General features: G+C 34.4%; 1 protein-coding gene across 2 annotated transcripts in view; it reads right to left on the bottom strand.

Moving 5' to 3' along the window:
• Positions 1 to 26,509, bottom strand: part of LOC145678128 (uncharacterized) — a 148,867-nt gene that overhangs the window by 22,513 nt on the left and 99,845 nt on the right. For both annotated transcript variants that reach the window (XM_081748235.1, XM_081748236.1), the window contains exons 16-18: positions 18,893 to 19,071; positions 13,587 to 14,004; positions 3,784 to 3,927 (exon numbers count right to left, since the gene is read on the bottom strand). In XM_081748235.1, coding sequence (XP_081604361.1) covers positions 3,784 to 3,927; positions 13,587 to 14,004; positions 18,893 to 19,071 — 741 coding nt within the window. The remainder of the gene's footprint in view (positions 1 to 3,783; positions 3,928 to 13,586; positions 14,005 to 18,892; positions 19,072 to 26,509) is intronic.

Raw genomic sequence — 26,509 nt, 5'->3', positions numbered from 1 at the left:
AGGGAAAGTTCTCTATTTTCCCTCGAATTTCCCTTCCTTGCACACCATGCAAACATGTGCATGATACCATTTGAAAGCATGTTATATTCTGAAGAGAATGACGTATAATCCATGATACTTTGACGAATAGTACTGAAGTAGTAGCAACCCTCGAGAAGTCGCGCTGCCGAAGTAAGTCGAGTAGTCGCGCGCGGTCAAAAGGGCCGTATGAACATAATGTGCTGCACATATCGTTTTATACATTTTTTCTTGTATTAGAAAGGTAATTTTGTATGTTTTTGATTACGAGGGAATAGAGTAATAACTATTAAAGAAACCTACAATTAGACATCTGGTTTTTAATTCTTATTTGGAATAAAATATGTTTTTCGTTGTTACATATCCCTTTAGATAGATAACTAAGCACTGGTTTTATTGAAAATTCGAATTCTGATGATGTTCTTTTATTTCGTAACGAAATACAATATTTCTTTCTTTATAATAATACATTTGGAAGTCAACTCTTAGGTTCGTCAAAAATTAAAAATGCAGTAGTAAATTAGTGAAATAAATACTATACAAACATAACAATAAAACTTCACAGCGTATTTTATATTCAATTAGAGCTCATTTGTACCTAAGGGTGGGGGTTAGCATACGCGACTTTGGCGTGGGGGTTCCGGATTCCATTTCCGGTGGGAGCTCATGTGGTTCGGATCCCACCTTAAACAGTAGGTCCAAATCCCATATAGCATCTATGCTCTGCCGTGTCGTGACAAAACGCTGTAACTTTGGCGAAGAAGTTTTGCGAAAATGAGCCTTAAAGTTTTCATCCGAAAATGTGATCTGTATCGCGTAGAAATAGTGTATCTTGACTTTGGAAACACGTGGTTACATGTAATGTTACGTAAATGCATATTGTGTGATTAAATTTGGTGAAAATTGATTGGTTGACCATTATTGCCTAGTTACACTGGTTCTACACGATACAGATCACATTTTCGGATGAAAACTTTAAGGCTCATTTTTGCAAAACTTCTTCGCCAAAGTTACAGCGTTTTGTCACGACACGGCAGTGCTGAAAGGGGAGCTAAATTGATATCAAATCAAATTTACTTGAATTAATTTACAGTCCTGTTATTTTGAAACTTCACTATACAGCTACATTGAATTATTTTACGTTATCTTTAATTTTACACTGTTTTACACTTCGTCGTCGCTTATTTCGGCCTCTGCTGCTTTGCCAACATTTGGGGAATCGCTGGTCATTTCTGTTTTAAGGCCTTCAAGCTCGTTTGCAGACTCGTCACTTCCACTTTCGTGTTCACTCACTTCTACATGATCTTTTCTGTTATAATCCTTCTCAGACAAAGCTTCCACGAGATCATCTTGGCTGATTTATCCAAATAGTCATTTCTTAACATTTCCCTCCGTTCTTTTAAGCTGTTCATTTGTAGTTTCCTCTTTTTTCACACTTTGTATCAGTTTGTTAAATTTGTCGACATCTCTTCTGTCCATTAAAAAAATGTTTTTTATGTTTATAAAGCTTAAAATATCTCCAAAGCAAAGGTTATGTGCGGAGCGAAGCACCGCAAAAAACATTACACATTTAGTCGCGCGCGGTGGAAAGCACCGCAGAGTCACTAAATAATCACTAGTAGTAAACTAAACAACGGATAACGGAATGATTGAGCAGGAATGTTCGGGAAGGCGAGAGGGAAGATTAGCTGGACGGTGGAGTCTGTGTGACAAACAGTGTGGACACACGATAAAAAATAATTTCTCTGCGGTGCTTTTGACTGCGGCGCGACTATTCGAGGGTTAATGGGGTAGCAAGGAAAGCAAGAGGGGGAGCGGTGGAGACTTTTCAGAAAATACTCCTTATATTGTGGTCTAACGTTCCTAAAAAAATTCAGCTTGTTACTAATTAGTCCCGACACAAAACCTTTATTGACTGGACTATATCTTGCAGTATCTTCTGAAGCTTTTACCTTTGGGCACGTGCAATGTTGCCAAATATATCTTCAGATGGAAAATATGTATTTTTTCGAGTGTACAAATATAGAATTTGTTTAAACAATTTACAGATCTCAAGATAGTGTTCTAGTGGCAATCTTTGCCATATCATCCAATGTTTGTGTTATTCTCATACAACTTTTGTATATTGTTCCATATGTTGTGTGCAATGTAGAGGTTGGGAAGACATGTTATCACACAATACTGCAGTGATGAACGCAACATAACAGCCGATTGTTTTTACCATTTTCTGTGTTTCTTCCTTATGATATGATTTAATAGTCAATATATATCAACATCTTTCGTTATCATTTTTGTATCAAAATCAAAACGAGAAGTACTTACATGATTAGAGTACAAATACATAGAAAGTAGCAATAAAGATATTTAGCTTTCAGACTTGGAACGGCTCGTCAACAGAGTTTAAAAAAGAAAAAGCACGCTAGGAATACGTACAATCGTGTTCACTGAGAACAATTTCGAATATTCTGTCGAATGAACTGCACTCAGGTCAATGTTGGAAGTAGAATTTTAAGAGGAGACAATACGAAACGGGGAAACAGAAGACCACTACAGACGAAATCTGTAGAAACAGATATAGTTAATAGGATCCCAAAAGAACGATGATCAGAAATGTAATGTGTAACGAATAAAATGTATAAAAACTGCAATAATAATAATAATAATAATAATAATAATAATAATAATAATAATAATAATAATAATAATAGTTTAATTCGAAGACACAGACATAGAAAAGTTAGAGCTGGTAATTACACAGAATGAAAATATATGTTTCCACACTCGCTATGTACTGTTTCGTTACTTCTCTTCTCTCAACACTGCATCAACGAAGCCGTTTGATGTTTCAAAGCTAAGTGTTCTTATTTCATATTTCTCCAGTGTATTTGTGTTCTTCATATAAGTGTGTGAGTATCCTTTTCCTAAGCTGAGATTTTATGTGTATAACGTAATTATGAATGTTGTCTTCCGACAAATAACGAAACGGAAAATAATTCTGTTTGTCTTGTTTTGTCCAAGTTTATTACCTGAAGACAGATTCTAGTCCCTTTACCTAACGTTAAGTCAGCGGAGCAAAGGAAGGATGGTCAGGGCCTTTCCCCTGGGGTTCAAAGGAATATATGGAAAACCGTGATTCAAAAAGCTAAAGCAGAGGGACTGATTAAGGATTAGTATTTGGGATACAACTAAATATTTGTAGCTTCATCACTTGCACGCGTCAATTAATATTCATCTGATATAAAATATTCTTGACTTCTTATTGTGTCAAAAGATCAAATCCTTAACAAAAGTTATTTTGTACAGATCAGTAAGTTAAACTATATCTTTCACAAACTCCCTTTTTTAAAATCTCTTTATTTATATATATATATATATATATATATATATATATATATATATATATATATATATATATATATATATATATATATATATATATATATATTGTCAACACAATATAATTATATCTCTTTTTATAATCTTTTGTCAAAGCTAGTATCTGGTTAGATAAGTTACCTTTAAATCAAGCATCTTACTTACTCATATATTTTACAGTAAATGTGATGTTGGTTAGTGTGTAATTTTATTAGTCTTAATTTCGTGCAAATAAAATTAGATTATGTTATTCTATAACTGAGAAGTTTTCTACAAAACCAACGATGGCCAGCATAGATAGGTTTCCCTGAACACTTCGAAATACTTAAGAGAAATAGAGAGAAAAACACTTCGATTTCATTAGCAAAAACTTACGTATGAGAAAGTTACCTTCTCTATGTTTCCTAATTTTCCCTCCGCTAGAAGTTTTCTTAATAGATTTACTCTCCTTATCTTGTCTTCCCCAGACACGGCAGTTTGTAATAAGTCCTGTAACTTCTCTTCTGTTGCTAAAGGTGCTGGAAGTGCTTGTTGCTGGAAAAACAATATATCTTCAAGCTATTAGATTTACTTAAAAGCCAGTATAAATCATAAAAAAAATTAAAAGAACGAGAGAGAGAATCGTAAACGTGCAACGTACTACTATTATGTAATTTAATTTTATTAATGTTTTATGTATTCGCATTCTAGATGGATCATTCCAACTGTGCTCCCTTTGGCGTCATAGTGTGCTTCTGTTCTCTGTAGCATCAATACATAGCTGACGAAATACCCCGCCTTTTTCGAAGCAATAATAGTACGCAACAAGAGTATCAAAGTTTACAGTAGCAATAATAACTTATATGAGAAATCAGATACTATTATTGGTAAATAATAATGGTCAAGTCTTTCCGATATATATTTTCATGCACACAAATGTCACGTTAAATATTTGTCTCATTAAAGTGATTGTACGTAAGTGAAAACAATAAAGTTTCCCTGTAAATAACATAAACAAACCTAAAAGGAAAAAACGCCAATCAACTGGTGCACTGAAATTGTCACATAATTTTCAACATGTTTTTCAGAACTTCTGGATGAGTTTTGAGCTTACTTGCAAAATCTGAACGTAGCAATTGAGGCAGAGACAAGAGAAATGTACGTTATAAACTTTGATCTTAGGTAGGGTGACCATAAAATTTTCAGCTGAAAGCGGGACAGGTTCCAGATTTTTTAAAATCATGAGAAATGAGAAACAGGTCAGTGCGTAAAGTTGTTTCTGTTTACCTTAGCTATACCCAATACATTTATATTGCAATATAACATAATATATTTATATAATCTGTAAAATATAAACAGTATTTAACTTACAATATAGTAGGACAATATAGTAGTAGCTGCTTGCATTTGCTCCTTTACCCTAGCTCGAATCCTTGATATTACATTGAGTGAGAACTTGAGTCTTGAACTGAAGAATACCAGAAGTGTTTCTCAGAAGAACCTATCTTCTTGAAAATAGTTTTATTCTTCACTAGTCTTTCATAAAATTCATTGCACCAGTGAATTCTTCTCCCACTTCCCACTTCACCCTTCTCTGTGAAGTTTACCCGTACCAGTAACATAGATTTCATTTTTGGAATACGTAGGGAAGATTTTTCACTTGTCCATATGTTATTTATGATTGAAAAAAAAAAAAACACTTGACAGAAGTGGGTGTACCAGGCAGGCACAACACCATTCCTACTGCTTTCAATAAAATATCAAACTTTATATTTTCCTCTTCAAATTTTCCAAAAACTTGTACTCATCGTTCCGACAAGGAAACTGTTTCTTGAATTGTGTTACACACTGCCATTAATCAAATAGTCTGTCTCGTTGTCTGGACCAAATAGTGTATTACCTTTTACCAGTTTATTAGGAATGCCGGAAATGCTTTGTTATACAGCGGGGGACACTTCTAAATGGTACACCTTAGCCGTAAATCTCCATATGACTGTACCATTTAGAAGTGTCCCCCGCTGTACATCCGACCAACAGGGTGTATTCTGCAGCAGAACTCATTGAATTTTTCAGCTCCACCATAGCTACTTTCCCATTTTTCAAGGTACTACATGCATATACTGTAAAAATTGCCAACACCGACTAAGAAATCTGGCCTCTTTCAGCTCAATTCTTGCCTCTTTGTTATTATTAGTTATTAATACCTTTACCAGGCTAAAGGTACTAGGTTTGTTATTTACTCCTTTCACTTGCATAAAACGGCACAAATACTACTTTTTACATCTACTGATGGGGTGACTGGGACACGCCCCTTGTCCCGGTCAAAATGGGACGTACGGTCGCTCCAATCTTAGGTTCTTCTTATTTTCATGAAGATAAAAAAAAAAAAAAGTTTCTAATATATCTACGTGAATTAAAACATTGTAAACTATCAAAGTTCGTCTCAAAGCAGGAATTACATTATCATTTTTCATTAAGAATGAAAAGGAAAGAAAAGAAATATTGGCTCAAAGTGACCCGAATCTTCAAATGTAATATTAAATTCCCGATGTACGTCTCTTAACATTTCTGCATTATCTCTACAATCACCTGTGTTTGCGAGGCTCAACACATTGTTAACTTTCACTCACTACGTAACTGACGTTCCTATTATGATATTTTAAATTCAGTAACCTTTATTAGACATGACATGTCGGTTATTAACAAGCTTCTACTTTGTAGCAAAAGATTAAGGACCTTTAGATAACTTATCAAGTCTACAAGGAAAGCCAAGCTGCATATCAATACTTATCTCTAAATTGTAGAGTGCACTCATTTTTTTTTGTCTCCATCGTATTTCTTCTCACATTTCGAATAATCTTCCCAGTATTTTTATCTCAAATCAGCCAAGACATTCCTTACTGTGATAAAGTATATCCCCACATTCACTGCCAGACTCTTTGAAGAGGTGATGACTTATTCCTGTCGATCTTACAGTATTTGTAGCTATCACAAACATCCATTGCATTATTAAATTCAATGTTTTTAGCTCATAAATTTTAATGGGTATGATTCTTTTTTATTATTTTTCTCCTCCCATTTATATTTTTCATTTTATCGTTCGGATGCCGTATTCAACGTTCGTAGTTTTAAACACTGCAACAATTTAATCTGATGGTAAATTGTAATATTTAATAGTTATCTCAGTACACGTAGAATATCGAAACCTGTAACTGTACCTTTCATTGAAATATGGTGTAATAATAATTCCTTCCTATTTTGAAGAGCCGTATAATCGTTCAATTATATTTAATTGGTTAAGCGCCATCTGTGTTCTTATCTAACGCCAACGAATAACATATAAATTTTTTGCTATCATACTAACTGTGCCTGTAGGTTTTTAGTCATTTTCTGTGTATTGTTTGAAACAGCCTGTTCTGATAGACTTATTGATTAAAGCTCCTTGTAACATTTGTGGTGATAGCTTTTCTGCTGCAAATATTAAATGAGCTTTCACAAACAAATAATCTCTAAAAGAATAAAGCTTCTCCTTGACACCTTAACCACTAATTTTCTTGATTAAAGAATCTGATTACTACTACTTTCGTAGGTTTTTTTTCTTATAATGCGACATTTTTTTTTTAGCAATTTCTCTTCCATTTAGCAAGTTTCATGATGATTTTAAAACACACTTCCTCTTAAAATTCGACATATTAAGGACCATAGCGTATAAAATGATCTCTGTAAATTAAATGTCTTCATATATTGCAATTTTCTGAAACACTTTAATTAGATTTTCTACTGTTCCATAAACAGGAAAAGTTTTTTCAAAGAGAAAGAAGATGTGACGTTACTCGTGGATGGTTTTGCAAATACGTTACTCGTACAAGCCATGATTAATACACCGCCTTTTTACGTGCCTCACTCCGCTCTTTTTGTGATCACTTCTCTTGTTTTGTACCAGTGGCGGATTACTAAATAGGCCCATTAGGCACATGCCTAGTGGCGGCAACTCTTGGGGGCGGCAAATCTTTTCTCCAGAATATAAAAAAATATGTCTTACGTACACAGTAACAATTTAGACCTTCCGCTTCATACGAAAGAAACCTTGGTGTATCGTATTTATGTGTTAATCGAGAAATCTTTCGTCTGCTCTGCCTCCTTCAGATTCGAATCGAGGCGTCAGTCACTTTGTTTTTTAATCCGTGCTGTGACTTTTATCGCTTACAATGACAATAATGCAAGCCGCCCAAACAACCTTGCTGGTTGGTTTTTGTAAATAAACCGTCGATCTCTCACCACCCTTGCGAAACCATTGGCCAGACGACAAAAGAAGACTGTTTGAAACTCGCATAGTCGCATTACCTGTACAGTCACGAACATTAATAAATGGAGGCTGATGCCATTATTTCTTATGGCTCCAACCTCCATTTATTAATGTTCGTGACTGTACAATGTCAGTCTTTAAATAATAATAATAATAATAATAATAATAATAATAATAATAATAATAATAATAATAATAATAATAATAATAATAATAATAATAATAATAAAGACAGCGAAAGAAAATACAGTCGGTCATTTTTTAGACTACTGTTAAGTGTCAGTGCATCTTTCGTATGGGCCGCAAAAGTGGTTGTTTTTGAACCGTGTTATTAATCTACTCGGAGCTACTTCTGTTATACACACGAGTATTTGTGCTTTGCAATAAATAATTACGCAGATATCTAATCCGATGCAACTAGTTTTTGTCTTACTGTATTTTCTGGTGCATTCAGTTGGTTGCTAGTGCGTTTGCATTTTTTTCTTTTTTTTTATCCATCAGCATGAAGCGAACAAAATTAAGTGGGGCGGCTTATTGTAAACTCGCATTGTGTTGAAAATAAGAAGGAAAGTTGCCATCTGGGTTCAGAGAAAAAGGAAATACATGTTCCTACAGAAACATCAGATATGTAGCAACGTTAAGGTAGTGTGGATGAAAAATGGACCAATGATACGGTGTTCCATATCCCACACCAGCTTTGCAAGACTTGGTTCCTTACTGAGATCAACCCGGTTCGGATTACTGATGGACGATTATGCTGATTGATTTCCCCATTCAAACATAAATAGACCTCATCGCACAACAGTGCGCCCATGTAAACGAAGAATCCAGTTTCGTATCGGTTCGTAACTCACATTCAGAACTCTATCCGTAGATCTGGGTCATCCTCCTTTAGTTTAAATTGCATGACTAGCTCATAAGGACGCCAGCGATTGGATGCAATGCCAGATAATGAAGGACTGGGGTTGATATCGATTTCCAGTGACAGACGACGAGTACCGGTACTGCGTTTGGGACTCTTCACAAACGATGCTAGAACAGTCGTTGCTGTCTCCTCATTGGTCACCTACTACATGTCCTATCTTCCACAATGCCTTTTTTTTAAGAATTTGGCAATCATGTACTTGGCCTACTGTGCAGTACTGTATGTCCGTTGTGGTCCTCTACAATAACTCTGAAAATATGTTGCCCGGATATTAAGGTGGTTTCTATCTTCTCTTTCCTTGTCAGAGCCATCTTAAATTCTGTTCATAACATTAAAACTTTTAGAACTTTTACTGTTTATAATGTGTATAAAGACATCAAGGAATTTCAGAAAGGCTATCAACATCACGTTTGTATATTAAAGAAACCGGACGGAACAATTCTTACGGATACCGATAATATTTTGAATATGTGGATAACTTGCTTTTGACAATTTACTTAACACGCAGTCAAAAAATAATGTTCATGGAGAAAGTGAATACATCAGAACCGTATATTCCAGAGTCTAACCGAACGGAAACAGAAATTGCTATAAATAAATTAAAGAAACACAAATCTCCGAGCATAGATGAAATTTCCGCTGAATTAATTTTAGCTGGAGGGAAAAACATCTGGAACAAGATGCACAAATTTATTCTCCTCTTATTGAACAAAGACGAGTTGCCACAAAAGTGAAAAAAAATCAACCAGTTCCAATTCTTAATAAATAAATAAATAAATAAAAAACCATAAAACTGATTGTTATAATTACCGAGGCATCTCTCTTTTATCAACATCCTATAAAATCATTTTAAACATTCTGCTAGCAAGATTGACCGCATACGCAAACGAAGTTATTGGAGGTTATCAGTGCGAATTTAGATAAAATCGATCAGCCAGATATTTACTATTTACCCAATACTCGAAAAGAAATGGGAATACAACACCCTGGTGTATCAATTATTTAGTGATTTCAGAAAGACATACGACTCAATTAGGAAGAAAACATTATACAACATTTTTACTGAATTTGGTATACCAAAAAAGTTAGTTGAATTAGTTAAGATGCGTTTAAATGAAAGTAAAAATGAAGTCCGAGTAGGAAAACACTTATCCACGAGCTTTCACTGCGAGAACAGCCTGAAACAAGATGCGTGGGCACTGTTTTGTTCCGGAATACACTACAAGAAAAATTAAAGGTAATAATGAGGGTCTAGAGCTGAATAGCACTTACCAGGTGAATGGCGCTTATGCTGATGTCAATCTGACAGGAGATGCTTTGAGAACAATATAAAGAAATGCTAAGAGTATTAAACGCCTACTGAAACATGGGTTTAGAAGTAAATGCAGTAAGAACTAAACACATAGAAATTCGCCATGACTGTAAATACTGCATGCTATGGATACGTTAAAATATTAAATAATACTTTCGACCATGGGCATTGAGATATCTAGGATCGACACTAACAAACCACAATCTTGTCCATGAAGAAGTTAAATGTCGACTAAAACCAGGTAATTCGTGTTATTATTCCGTCCAAATTCTTTTATCCTCGCGAATTCTGTTGATGAATTTAAGCTTAAAATGTATAAAACGATAATTATGTCTGTGCTGATGTATGGCTTGCGAAACATGGTCATTTACTGTGAGGGGAAAACGCAAACTAAAATTATCTGAAAATAAAATCCTGAGGCGAATATTCGGACCCAAGAGAGACGAAAATGAAAAATCGCGCAGAAACTTCATAACGAGGAACTCCGAATTTACACGATTTACCTAACATCGTTAAGGTCATTAAGTCCAGGAGCCTCAGGTGGACAAGTCATGGAAGTCAATGGAAGAAAGTAGAAACTCCTTCAAAATTTTAACTGGAAACCCAATCGGGTATAAAAAAAAAAAAAAAAAAAAGGATTTAGTCGCAGATGGGAGGACAATATTAAATTAAACATCGCAGAAATAGGAATACAAAGTAGAAACTGGATCCAGTTGACTGAGGACAGAAGTTAATGGGGAGCTCTTGCGAATACGGTATTGAACCTTCGGGTTCCATGGGCCATAGAGCTAGTTTTATAACGTGCAAACCATACAAGATATGAAAGAAACAATTATACCTTTGGATTAATGAGTTCATGCTGATGCAACATGCTTCTTTCAATTTGAAATTTCGAATTTGTATTCAAGATGGCGGACATGGTGACCGTATACCTACGACTTCTCCTTCTACTATGATATACATATATTTATTTCATTTTCCGCCGTAAGAAATCTGCGTTTATGGCTTCGTTAAGAGATACATTCTTACAAGTAATAATTCAAATATTATATTTATAACAATAATAATACAAAATAATATATATATTCGGACCTAAGAGGAACGGGAATGGGGAATGGCGGAAACTTCATAACGAGGAACTACGTAATTTATATGGTTTACCCAACATTGTTAGGGTTGTCAAGTCTAGGAGGCTTAGGTAGGCGGGTCATGTAGCTAGAATGGAAGAAAGTAGAAACGCTTTCAAAGTCTTGACTGGAAGACCAATCGGAAAACGACCATTAGGAAGACCTAGGCGCAGATGGGAGGACAATACTAAGATGGATCTCGCAGAGATTGGAATACAAAGTAGAAACTGGATGCAGTTAGCTAAGGATAGAAGTCAGTGGAGAACTTTTGTGAACGCGGCATTGAACCTCCGGGTTCCATAGGCCATAGAGTTATACAAAATAATATACATACAAAATAATATATATATACAAAATAATATACACAGGGTGTTTCAAACCAACACTGACAACGTTTGGGAGGTGATTTCTGACACCAAGGTAAGACAAAAAGTATAGACCAAAATGGGTGCACAAATGCTTTCTTTCGAAGTTATAGGATATCGAAAACATGAAAAAATGAACTTTGAAAGTCTATAGCTCCGAAACTAGGGGACTTACCGTAGTCGGATCAAGACTTCACTTAGAAACTAACGTGTGCGCTATCCAAAAATACATGTTTCATAATCCTAATGTGCTCTCGCAACAAATTTTATAGAGGAAGTTTGGCTACAGACATATAATTTGAAGTACTCACCAACTACCTCTATAAAAATTGTTGCGGAAGGACCGTAGGATTGTGAAACTTGGATATTTGGGTAGAGAACATACTAGTTCCTTAGTTAAGTCTTTATTCGACAACGGTAGGTCCTATAGTTTTGGAGCTATAGACTTTTAAATTTCATTTTTTTTATATTTTCGGTAGCCTATAACTCCGAAAGGAAGCATTTAGCACTCAGGTTGGTCTATACTTTTTGTCTTATCTTGGTGTCAGGAATCACCTCTCAAACGTTATCAGTGTTGTTTTGAAACACCCTGTATAATAATAATAATAATAATACAATCTTATAATAATACAAAATATATACGTAGGAATAAAACTAAACAAAAAGAGTATTTTTTGAAAAGTATAAATTGTACCTTGTTCTACATATTTCAACATTCAAGTAAAAGAGAAAGATCAGACTGAAGGTTTTCTTTAAACTATAGAAAAGATGTTTATATAACAGCAATATGAGGTGTCTTATAAATTGCAAGTTTGACATTTGTTTGACACAATTTGGCAATTTATTATAAAGTTTTATACCTATCGTGTAACGAATTTTGAGTTTCTGTTAGACGGAAATTTTGTATATGTATATGATTGGTTGTTCTAGTATTTATTGGTGTAGGCCTGAATTGAGTTGGAAGTTTCTTTTATTCATATTTAGGAATAATGTTGTTTCGAGAATGTATTTACACGGTAATGGTAATATTTTAAGTTTCTGAAACAGTAGTCTACTTGATCTACTTGGTGTATGAAATGGAACTGATATCATTATTTGTAACAATTTCTTCTGCATTGTAAATACTTTTATTGCACGACAGGTGTTGCGACAGAAAATAATTTCATACGATAGAATTGATTGGATCAAGCCGAAATAAGTTGTTTTCAATGTTTTTGTAATTAGAATCTTACTAAGTTTAGGTATAAGATAGACTCTCGCGCTTAGTTTCCTCAACAAATCATTCACATGTTCATTCCAGGTTAACTTAAAGTCTATTTTTAATCCTAAAAATTTACAAGTGTCAGATACATGCATGAGTTCCCCGTCTATACGTATTTGATGTATATTTAGAAAGTTTAATTTTCCTTCATTAAAATTCATTATTGTTGTTTGCGCTGTATTTAAGCTGAGTTGGGTTCCTTTTACCCATTCTGTAAATTTATCTGTCATATTTTTAAATATGTATTCCTCGGAACAAGGCTTATTTGGGATTTCAACTAAACTGTTTGTATCATCAGCAAAAAGAACGCTTTTATTGGAAACTATATAATCGGGAAGATCATTAATATATATAAGGAAAAGTATAGGACCTAATATTGATCCATGTGGAACTCCGTGTCTAATGTGTCTTACCCATTAAATTAACAGGTATCCCATTAACAGATTTCACATCTTCCTCTCAGGTCAAAATAAAAGCATGTCCAAGTACTTTCGACTTACCCTGCATGCACCTCTTAGAAAAAAACTATATTCAACACTGGTAAGTATTGAGAATTTCGCTTCCTACGTACTTTTAATAAAGTAAAATATTATTAGACTATTTTCTAGTGTAGTGCGCTTAGTATTACAGCGATAAGGGTTTCATTTATTTAGTGTTTGTTTTAAATTAACAACGTAGATGTAATGTTCTATGTAAGACTCCTGTAATTGGGATTTTCCTGTTGGAGTCAGCGGATTTAAATAAATAAATAAATAAATAAATATGACAAGGCAGAACCACATACCATGTTTATAAACAGTTCATACTGTGCCAAGAAAATACGAACAACCTATAAGTAATTCTTGAACTTAGTGTTTAGTCCACTATTGGATCTATTCTACATATTCTCCTTTGATTGAAACATTGTAGATACTTAACCTGATCGAATCTTTCCGTCTTCGGAGAAGTAGGCGCAGTCTTATGTTCCCTTTCTGTGTTAGAAACAGCAGAAGTAGTTTTTGCCACCACAGTCGAAGCAACATGTTTCCCGCCTCTTGTTCTAGCCATGTCTGATTCTTGGTCTTGCCTTTGAACTTGCTGTTTCATGCCAAAATCTACATCTCGCTGTTCTGCTCTTCTTCGAGCAACATCTTGGTCAACGTGTGATTTTTCTCGGTCAACGTGTGATTTTTCTCGGCCTACTGTAAACCCAGACTTTTCTGGACTTTTAACTTCCTGTTCTTCTCTGCTTTTAGCTACTGCTTGTGTGTGATCTTGAACCTCAGACAATTCCCTACTTCCACTTCGTGCTTCTTTTCGATCTGGCGTTTCTCGGCTTCCAAATTGTTTATCCGATCTGAAACACAAAGTTAGTATATCATACGCCAGAATTTTATACTTTATTACGTTTGTGTATAGAGCAGTTCATAACCACAGTACAAGAAGCAATATTAGTTTTATTATTACGAGTTGTAGCGATATACTACATTTATCTAGTTGTGAACTCATGATTAACCGTCGTGTACATGAGTATGTTATTATTATTCCTTTTTTTTAATTGTTGTATATTATTATTATGTGCTGCATGTTTGTCATGACCAAGGTTAGAACTTTCAGGATAGTTTTCATAGGAAAAAAGGGAGGGAAAACTTACTAAATCAACCTGAAAAAAAGATTTTAAAAAAATGTTATTTCCCTAAATTATTTTAACAACTATTATTTTTTCTAATTGAAAACAACATAAATTAGGTATATCTCTCTATATAATATACATATTAAATAGACGTACATTAGGGAGGAAAAACAAACATAAAGCTCTTTTACTTCACATTATGCATTTATAAATTATCATCTGTTCGGAGGGACATAAAACGTCTTCGTGTATGCTAAAGTTATATTGTAAGTGTATGCATCTTTTTTGTGCGGGAGACCCGGGTGTGATTCCCAGTGGGATCGTGTGGTCAGATCCCACTTCAAGCTGTAAGTGCACGTCTCATAGAGTTTCAGTGCTCAAAGAGACACTAAACTCTATTCCCACTAATCCACCCGCTAGAGCTTCTCCCACATCTACAGAGATCAGTATTTAGGAAATTTGGTGTTTACTCGAAATGGCAGTTACATAAATGTTGCGAATTCGACAACACTCGAATTCTTCTGAAGACTGACCTCTGGCTTTTCCTTGGCAAAATCATTTGACTGTTGTTACATGGAAGTAGACAGCTCATTGCTCTTTTCATAAGTATTGTTGTTCAATGTTTTTAATAGCAGCCATCATATATTTGTATTCGTAGATACAAAATAGTTCTGTCTGCAAATCATGAAATTTTCTCTGGCTGAAGAAGTTGGCGCGCCTTAAAAATCGAACACACGTGGTTTGGGTATAGAACAAGCACAAACTGCTTAATCTTGTCAAAATTATCGTAGAAGAAACAGCACACACAGCTCATGATAACTGGAAAATTTGGAATGACATTAAAAAAATAGGAGTAAAAAACCGAACAGGAATGGTTCGTTGGAGTTTAGCGTCCATTTCCAGCACCGAGACTGTACGAAACGTATTCCTACAGTTGGGGATAGAATACAAAACATCGTAATGCATTCAAATTTCAAAGGTTTTTCACCGGGAATCGAACCCAGGATTCTGCAAACTAAACTAATGAAGAGGGTAAAAGGAAAAAGGGGATTGAGTGCTGATTAAAGAGATACAGGGCTAGAAATTATCTCTATTCCCGACCGAAAACAATGTTTGACACTTCGGGTACTTTCGAAGATCTCGTTTCCGCTTTTTTTTTAAAAAAAAAAGAAGAAAAAAGAAAAAAAACTGTGCGCATCTAAATTCTTAACCGTAGTTATGACAATAAATATGTTATTGAGTTCTATCTTTTACAAAACAAACAGATAAAAGCGCAATGATAGTGTACGACCTATCCTATACTGGTATAAAAAGTTGTTTTGTTTGTTGAGTAAAAGTACAGGCCAATAAATACAGGGTTTGTCCGGAAAGTAGTGGGACTGATTTTTTTTTTTAATGTATTCACAATTTTGACACATTGACTTAATATTTTCAACATATGCCCCTTCTGCATCAACACAGCGTTTCCAGTGACTCTGCCAATCACCGAAGGCTCTCTGGAACGCAGAAACTGGAATAATTTTTAGCTCCCTCGTTAGGACCTGGAATGTCCTGGACCAAACCATGGTGTCGTCCTTTTAAGACCCTTTCCAGTCGGGCGAAGAGGAAGAAGTTTGCAGGAGTGATATCTGGGATGTAGAGTGGCAGGGAAAGCTGTGTGATGCCATGTTTGGTCAGAAAGTCCATGACAGCAAAGGCGGTGTGACTTGGCGCATTGTCGTGATGAAACTTCCATGATCCAGCGATTGCTGAACGACGCGGGCGACTCGTTTTCTGAGTGTTTCAAGTATTTCCACGTAGAATGCAGCATTCAGTCTGACCAGGCGGTACAAATTCTCTGTGAACCACTCCTTTGCACTCAATAAAGATGATCAATATTGATTTCATTTTTGCTCATGAGGGCTTTTTTTGGTTGAGGCGAGGCGGGGTGTGGCATTCAGGGCTTTGGCGCTTTGTCGCGAAGTCGTACTCAAAAAGCCATGATTCGTCTCCGGTGTAACATCACCGCGTAACGCTGCTCTAACAAACGATTCATTGTAGAGATGACAAGACACCTTGAAAGGGGTTCACCTTAAACTCGATCTACACTCCGTGAAGGCTTGGAGACGATTGGCGACTTGTGCGCTGGTAGCTAAGACCCACCACCACCCAAACAGTGCAGTAACATCTCCCTCTTTCACCACATTTTGGAGGGGAGAAAATCAGTCTACTACTTCCCTGACAAACTCTGTAGCTTTTCATGAATTATTAATGTCTTTATAACATTTTTTTTATTGAGGTATTTGATTTTTTAAAATATTATCGGTTCCATCTCTCTCTCTCTCTACAAAAGCATTTTCTTCACTAGAACTAATTGGCATTCCTTTACCATTACATCTGACATATATTAACGTTAATAAAGGCAAGCTACAGACTGACTGTATGTTACACAACAAAAATATAGCTCAACAACAACAACAACAACAACAAAATAGTTTGTGCCCTAATGTATATAGAATTGTATAATCGCTTACCACAATATTTAGACAGGGTTGCCATATTACGCGATTTTAGCGGGCACAACTCGATTTTCAGGTACTATGTTGGTCCCCCGCTTAATCACCTCTTAATCACGAAAACACCACCCGCTTTTTTTGGATTGGAGAAAGATCTAAGACGACTTTGTTGATGAAGTGTTATATTCAACGTAAATCGCTACATCTCTATGTTAATCTCAATCGCAATTGAGTTAAATTTGGAATCGCGCTCAGGTTCAGGCTGAGCTATTTGCCCAGTGTGCGTGTGCAGAGCCGTTTGGTAATAAGAGATTTGTATATTTCATATATTGTGAAATCGTGGTAATTTTGTATGTTAATACAATTTCAAGTAGCAATCTTTAAAAATGATTAGAAACTTTATAAGAGATGGACCAAGACTCCTAAATACGTTTTATCTTTCTTCTGATAAAAATTTAGAAATTATTTTATGTTTCTTAGAAAAAAAAACGTATGAACAATATCTGTCATATATCGCTTGCTAAAAGAAATTGCCTTACAGATATCCTTAGAATCACAGATATCTTACTGTAATACTTACTTTACAATTTGAGAAATTTGTTGAACTTAATAAAATATTAAAGGCAAAAACTAAATTTGCTTTACTTTAGTTTCGTTAGAAAAGTACATTGGAAGTGTCACTTAATAAAGAAATCACTTTAAAAAAAATATTCCGAAGGATCCCAGAACAGTATTTCTAATACACAAGTTCACATCTGTACTTACGGTTTAGAATTCCCCGCTTTTCTAATTTTAAAATATGGCAATCCTATGTTTAGAGAACACATTGACATGTTTTGTAGATAAAATTATTATTGTGTTCCAGAATATCTAGAAAGCCAATCATAAATTTGTTTACTTCCACATATTTGGTGTATTTTTTGCTACTAATATTGTGTGGAATTTGTTCTCTAGTTTCTTCCTGTGTGCGCGTGTGTTTTTAATTAATTAATTTATTTATTTTTGCTTTGCAATTCGATATATTGATGTTTCTTGCGTATCCTGTCCAGTTGGTATTTTATAAGCATTATTTTAAAAAAAGGATGATTAATAAACCAAAGTCAACTGATACAATACTACACTAACCGTAACATTTATTAAGATCACGGAGTGTGCTGTTGATACATCTATCCGTCCCCACACCATATCTTTTAAACGAAAGCGAACTTTTGAATTCTGTTTTTATGCAATAAACAGCTAGAACAATTATCTCGCCGAGTTCGTTAATGGAGTCAACCCGTTAACATCTTCACGCGTAAGGGCGACTTTAACGGTGGGCATCCATATCCCGTTCGAAATCTATAACATTCCCTAGCTTCTATGTAACCCGCACAATAGCAAAGAAATATAGATTGCCTATAATAAAAGGAAAAGAAATAACCTGACCCTCTTTATACTATCTTTAGCAGAGTTTATTGTTACAATTAAATCAATATTCTTGATGCATAGTAAAAATTTACACTACCAAGTTCCCTAAATCCAATTATATTTTAAAAGGAAATATTTGTTTCATAAACCTAACGAACAATGTGTTGTTGGACACTTGTGTTTCCACTAACCGCGCACCCACAATTTTGTAATCTTTGAAAATCAGAGGGAGCTCCCATTTTCACCACCGTCTGGCCTATTATACGTACGAACCCGTACTGCACATCCTTGCATACCACTTATTATAAACTCAACGCAAGGCTAACACAAGACACTCGCAGTGTATGAATGTTTAGTGTTAATAACTCAAAAAGATAATCTGTTGTAGCACACGAGTATTTTTATTGTTTAAATAACTATGTGTACTTTTTATACTTTTTCATAGAAAAATAAAAGAAATTATACATTTTTTCATTGTGATGCAGAAGTAATACATCATATTTGGTGTCATTACAAATATAAAAATGTATTATTACATATTGTGACGAAGATGCATATGTTTTATTTCAGGACGTCATCCTGGAAAAGTGGTATATTCACAGAACTGAAACGGTTTATTGTCTTCCATAAATTTCGGGATCAGAATGGATGCTAATGGAATCTTTAAAATTAGAAAAGCGCAGAAATCAACTTTTGTTTCAATATCTTACCTGGGAGTTTTATCATCCAACCGTGGAGAACTTGCAGCGGTTCCAGCAGTTGTTGGTTTAATTTCCAATGATAGACTTTGAGCTAGGAGTATCTGTTCTTCAAGTTTCTTTTTGTTTCCGATGACATCAAGGTCAGCTTTGTCAGGAATTTCTACAGGTGTGGTCAATTTTTCGTACATCTTTAAAAAATATATATTTATATTATTATTGAAAGGCTTACTTTGCGTGCTTTGTAGTTATTTATGAATGTTATATATGTTACGTGATGTAACATTCGTCCTGGGTTGTTTCGAATAAAGTAACGTGTTACAGAGTTTGTAAATGCACGTTTTAGGTAAAGGTGTATGTTTAGCAAGTGAATGCATAACATTTTATGATATATAAAATTGCCAATATTGGCAACCGTAATAACTACTTTCAGTAATAATACCATCAAGTAGAATCTGAACTTACCAACACTTTTTTTAAGGAAAATAATTGCAAAATATGCTCATTTTATGAATAAAGCCGGAGATTATCTATTAAAGATAAATTAACAATTTGGTTTCTCGACATTCTTAACCTCATTGCTCTAGAAATTAGCAAAATTGTTTTGATACATCAGTCACAAGTTTGGGGAAATCACTTTTAGCTTGATTCAGTTTGGTGAGCTATGAGCGAAATCTACAGATCCTATTCGATGCAATTTCCAAGAAAGATGATGAACGACACATTTAAATTCAAACTCGACATAAGGATCAGACACATACTGCAGGTTTCTTTCGAGGTTCCTATTTAGTTTCATTATTATTTGTTATAACTTAAAGAGTCTTAAAATAGTGTAGTGTAATTTGCTCTACTGTCTCTTAGGAATATTTGCAACATCAGACCGGTTTATTTTTTACGATGTGTGCCTGTATATATTATAGCGTCTTTTGAAAATTATACTTAGTTTAATTTATTATTTATTTTAAGCTTGAGAATATAGGAAGTAGACTGATCTATGCCACAGATTCTTATAAAAAATGTCAGATTCGAACGCCCATCGTATTTAGGCTCCATTACCTTTATATATATATATATATATATATATATATATATATATATATATATATATATATATATTTTCAACAAAATTTCAATTTTATTATGCAGAAAGCATCCCGCATACATTCTGGACTTACATTTTTTTTTAACAATCAAACTGAGTAAATTTCAAACCAGAATACATGAGAAGCTTATGGACCTATATGACATAAAGAAATACAAATGAAATACAAACTGTATATGAAAACAAAATTATCAGGAAATGTAGCCTACATGTTGCGCAAACGACAAACAATAAAAATGGCACATTTATTAAATAAATTTATGAAACAATTAAGAAAAAATAACTAAAAATAACTAAGTCAACAGGAAACATATTTCGATAGTTGAACCAAAGGAAGGGGTAGAAAACTACCTATCAACGGCATCACATCCAGTGCCACCGCCTGCCTTTCCACGCCATCCAATGACACCACACCCTACTTGCATAGCACGTCGTCCAGTTGTACAAATGTTCAGTATTGTCCTCTGTGTTAGAGAAGAAATATCTCATCTAGTTCTTTTCCATGTGGTAAGGTGCCAAGAACCGACGACACGTTGCCACGTTGGATAGCAATAGATATGCGTTGTATTAAGAAAGATGTTGAACGAATTTGTCTGTATTTTATTTGTCTGTAAATAGAGATACGATAGTATTTTCATGATGCAGTGAAACAAGATTGCATTTAATTTATTCGACCATTCATTTTCAGCACCAAGATGTATACCGACTGTTTAATGTAGACTCTGAATTACACGTGCTTCTATCGAGTATCAAGTCGTGGTATCCCATGCCGAAGACGCGTTTGCAAACGATATACGCACGAGGAAACTTCAAAATATTCATGAACTTCTGCAAGTCTATCGGGGACCAAATTTACTGAATCTCCGTGAGTGTGTTGTGCACCTTAAACCTAGTCTCCATGACTTGACAATTGTCTTGTCTCTACTTATTGTTAGCGAAGGGAACAAATAACCTCGATGGTGACGTCTCCATTAAACCTCAGTCAATCAATCTACTTACTGTTATTTTATAATTTTGAATTAAAAGTGTAACACTTACATATTTGTCTGCGGCTTTGCATGTTTGCTATCACATTAACATTTCAATGTTAAATCAATTTAAAATGTAGTTCCAATATTCATTCGTTCTCTATAGGCTTTCAAAAAAAAAGTAATGATAACATGCATAAGCTATTATTAAATTCCAAAATTGTAAAATACACTAAGAAAGCGTTCTTATTTGTTTTTCTCCTTTATAATAATTTGAATATGAGTATCCTAAACAAACCATGATTCAAAATTCTACTGTGAATTCTTTTCGTCTTTGATATGTCATTCTTTTGTGTATATGCGAGAAGCGGTAAAAATCCATCCTACTTCTCTCGGGTTGAGTGCGTCAGCACAGCAACAAAGCTTAGGTTTCACTCTATATCTTCTTCTCCCTTGGTCCAGTCTGCTGACCGAAATTGATTCTTGTATTCCGTCACGAAAAAAATGTGTGATTACATTGTACCTACAGGCAATCGTTTAAAGGACTACTCTGTGAGGCAGACGAACATTAGAACAAACCAAGCCAGAACTAGCCGAGAATACGTGAACAGAAAGTAACATCAAACGTAGTGACTTACACTATGTTGCCAATTCTCTTATAGACATCAACCCAAGTTGCATACTCCATAGTAAAATAACTATTTTTTTTTCTTCGGGCTTTTCTCATTCGTATTCAGGAATAAATATCTATATTTATACTTAATTATTTTGATTTGTATTAATTGAGAAGGTACGTGAGTTTGTGAGTATATTACAGAGGCGTCCCTGTTTCTCATATGATTTTATATTTGTTAGAAAAAATATATCTTTAGCTTATTATCTCATCACTTGATACACTTCATATTATCCATATATCTCTATCTATCTATCTATCTATCTATCTATCTATCTATCTATCTATCTATCTATCTATCTATCTATCTATCTATCTATCTATCTATCTATATTTCAATCTATATATATTTCATTATTTCTCAGACGATAATATTCAATGCAAATGCATTAACTTTTTATAGTGGGGTAGAACAGTCTGAAAATATTTCACATCTGGCTATCAACATGCTACTTGGAATATAGTTAGTGTATGAATACCTGAACCTAAAAAGCCCGAGACACAAATTTTTCTACGCCTCCTACCTCCTGTATGACGTCATCAAAATGGCTATCAAAAACAGTAAAAAAAACATTAATGAAGTGATTATTTAGAATATGAATTCCAGCGTATTTTCCTTTTATGTAACTCACAATGAGATATAAACATAATTGGTTAAGAAATATAATGTGACCGTGTCACATTCTCACACGATTGTCTATGAAATCCAATATGGCTGCCAGCATGGCTACCTGATTATAAAAAAATTATGAGCTCAAAACATACGAGCAAATTTTATTTATGTTATTATAAATAAAATTATGTTATTTAATGTTATTTTTGTAAAGTTCTGAAGTCAGTATCACTAAGAAGTAAGCATTCAGATGTGAAATACTCTTTGATTGTCGTACTCAGAACATCCAGATGTGAATACGACAACCATTATGTCTCTTATTGTGAAAGGAAATCGCGCGCTAAACAAATGACAATATGTCATGTAGAACTAGTTAATTTCCTAAAATAGATAAGACGAGCCAGTTACTATAATGAGTACAAAAGTGCTTATACTGTACGTGACGAGGCAGTAAAAACTGTAAAAGGAATTCATGAAATAGATATCAAATAATGTAATGATTATACATTGCACTGCCTTACAGAATATCATGTTTCAATCCACGAAATTATACCTAGAAATAATATTGATATTTTTGGTATAGCAAAGAAGGTAAAATCAAAAGGAAAGAGGAAAATCAAAAGTTTACAGGCCAATTGAAGTTTATTTCGCAGAATGTATGTGGCTTGTCAAAACAGAAAAGGTGACGTAATTGCATTTTTCTCACACGAAAATCTTAGCCTCACCACCATGCATTAAAAAGACAGGCAACAAATCAGATATATTGAAATGTATCTTAGGTGAATGTGATTATTCCGCTTCAATGGAAAGACCAGGCAATGACTTGGATGCTACTGCATACATAATAGATGGGCTAACTATGGGTCGCATATTGAAACCAGGATTTGTCAGATGTTTTGCAGATTATGTTGAAAACGTTTTGAAGAAGCATATTGATTATCTTTTTAGAAAAGTTGATAGAGTTGATGTTGTGTTCGATCGATATTTTAAGGATAGTTTGAAAAATGATACACGGGAATTCCATGGCGGTGGAAATGGTACTTAGTTAAGATAACTATGTCCACAATCATTCCCAAACGTTTCAACAAATTCCTGCTTTCGAATGAAAATCCACAGCTGCTTTTTTACCTGTTGGCAGAAGAACTTGTGAGATGTGATTTTCAAGGAAAGCGACTTCTGTGTACTATGATGAATTTGTTAAATCAATACAAAAAGACATTGATGTGAGTGATTTAATTCCCTGATCCCATAAAGAAGGTGATACTGACTACTTCTTCACACAAAGCATGCTGCAGAAAATGGACATTCAAAAATAGTTATAAGAATTATTGACTCCGATGTAATTGTTTTATCCATTGCAGCTTTTGGAAAAATTTAGAAATATCATAACTGTGGATTGAGTATGGCATAGGAAAAATAAACAATATCTTTCTATTCATGATTTCTGTAACAAGTTGGCCAATAAAACCAGTTTTTCACTCATACACAGGATATGGCACATATCAAGCTTTTCCGGCATTGGAAAACGAAAAGCCTGGGATGCATGAATGTCTTTTAGAGATGTTAGCACTGCATTTGATCAGCTGCGTATGAATGAAACATCCCTAGAGAATCGTGTGTTACATTTGATAGAAAGGTTCTTGTGTATGATTGCTGCTCTACTCCTACAAGTATCAACGAGTGCAAGCGAGTGTTATTCACTAAAAGGGAACGTGTAATTGAAAATATTCCTCCTACAAAATAAGCCTTTAAACAACATTGTAAGCGAGGAGCACTTCAAAGTCAAATATGGAATAAATGCTTACTGTGACAATATCAGCTACCACAACCTGCAGAATGGGAATGGAGAAGAAATGAAAACAACAGATACAAGCCAACATGGGTGAGGCTTCCAGATATTTCTCATGATTGCCAAGAACTTGTCTTCTGCCACTGTCTTAAGCAATGTGTATCGTGTAAATGTACAAGGAACAATTTACCTTGCTCACTGTTGTGTTCCTGTGAAGGCCAGTGCTTAGATAATGACATTTAATACAAAATACTGATGTGGTAAGTGCATGTTTAGCCTCATGTTAGTATGATTTCAAAGTTTATACTGTAAATTGAAACTGGAATATATGTTTTTATTTAATTCCAGTATATGTTTAAATGTTATAAATATTTACATGTTACATAATAGAATTGAGAATGATGCTTTATAAAATCAAAACTAACTTATAGAATATTTCAAAGTATTTCAGAAGAAATTTAAAATTTATTTTTTTAAAAATATAGTGTTAATATATTTCTGTATATACTTCGGTTGATTAAAGTCTCATATGCAGTAGTAGCAAATGTTTTGATACAACATGGTCACCTAATCATATTTTTTTACAACTTCCATTGACTTCATAGTATATCTATATGTGCTAGTGCATTCAATTTCAACATTAATGGGCCATATTGCTGTGGAGGAAGATTCTTGAGACGGTGCGGATCAAAGAGTTTCGTGAGTGTCTGAGAAACAGATTATGGACTTTTTTTTTAATATTTTCCCACTAAATGTAGTCTACATATTGAGAATCAATTTTTCATATTTACCAATCATTGCTAAATTTTATCAATGAAAAATTAGATAATCAATCTAAAGATAAATTAGATTTCTCCGGAAACAAATCGAAGCTTCCTCTGAGATAAGCAATAAAATAGTAAAAAAAAGTAATAAAATATTTTCCTTGGGGGGCGCATATACTAACTACCTTCATATACTATCTTCATATACTAACTACATGCTAAATATAATGTTGGTAGCCACTCCTGAAACATATTTTCACTTTCTCGAAGAGTTCTACCCCACTATTATAGTATGTTTATAGTTCCACTGACACACTCAGGAAGTGAAAGGAAGAAATTGACAAGGATGTTATAAAATAGAGGATTTGACCATACGTATCTTCATCATATGAACTCAATGAAACCACAAAACAACCGAGCATTGTCTGAGCCGGCACGTCTGATTGGCTACTCTCGTTTCCGCCATAATTGTTGGTTCGGAACATTGCGATCTTAGTGGCGCGGAGTGGACAAACTGGGTGTGGCGAAGCTGTGACGTATGGCTTCACGATTTTGTTGTATGGGCAGATCCTCTATTTTATAACATCCTTGGAAAATGACTTCCTTAACGTATCCTTGTTTTCGAATATATCCAGCACAAGACACGAAACTTTTAAATTTATAAATTGAACACTAATCTATATGTCTGTCGTAAGTAGAACAAATATAGTTGTTACTTCCTTAATGTTCTTGAATCGTATAATAACTTTTGATTTACTGCATTGTACGTATAAAATGTAGAACTTCTTCTCTTGGTTTCTACATAGTATAGTATTATTATCAAATTATGTTACGGGTGAAGCCTTCGTGCCAATAAAATGTGCACTGTGAATTTCTTTGTAAGAAAATTAAACTAGAGTAACAATGAACTGTCTTTGAACAAAGATCTACTGGAAGCATTTGTCATGTGAATAAATATATAGCCATCTAACTATATGAGAATGAATTAGTATTATGAAGTGTCGTACTTGGTTCATAGATGAACTGTCTGAAACTCAGCTACTCGGTAGAAAAATATTAATTTAAAAAATAACTGGTAATGATTCGTCCACTGAACATCTGGATCACTAAAGGAACAATAACCTATTGTTTTCGAAGCTCAAAGTAGTACGATGCGTGACTCCAGAGTATGTAAATTCCTGTAGTAATAGTTGAACTTGAAAAATTAAAGAGAAACAAAAAGTGTCGAAAAGTGATATATTTGCTCAATACTTTGTTTGTAAGCTAAACAACCTGAATCATGAGTCACCAATGCAAGAGTGCATTCAGAACAGCATCATTTTGTGTAGTCGAGAAGATGAGTACAAGATTTCGTCCTCAGTATCTTTCTGCAAAAAATGTATCATATTTTAGATAAATAAATTAGTCTGCACGGGCCGAATTTTTTAGCCCGGGCCCGGCCCGGCCCGTGAATTTATACTGAGGCCTGACCCGAGTCCGAAATATATTTTACCATTTAGGCCCAAGCTCATATTATAATCAAATGAGCCCGAAATAAGCCCGAATTACAGAAACTTAATAATTAACGCAAAGTTGTATTTTTATATACAACAAATAGAGGTTTAATTTTGAAGTTGTACTTTAAAAGTTCTCCAGAAAGAATGGTGCAACAATATCGTTGTACAGTGTATTTACAGAGTTAGGCCCGAGAAATATGGTTGTATATCATGGGCGGAGCTAT

The sequence above is a fragment of the Thermobia domestica genome, chromosome 2, assembly GCF_964235325.1.
Source record: "Thermobia domestica chromosome 2, izTheDome1.hap1.1, whole genome shotgun sequence".
NCBI lineage: Eukaryota > Metazoa > Arthropoda > Insecta > Zygentoma > Lepismatidae > Thermobia > Thermobia domestica.
This window is presented reverse-complemented; position numbering and strand designations above follow the sequence as displayed.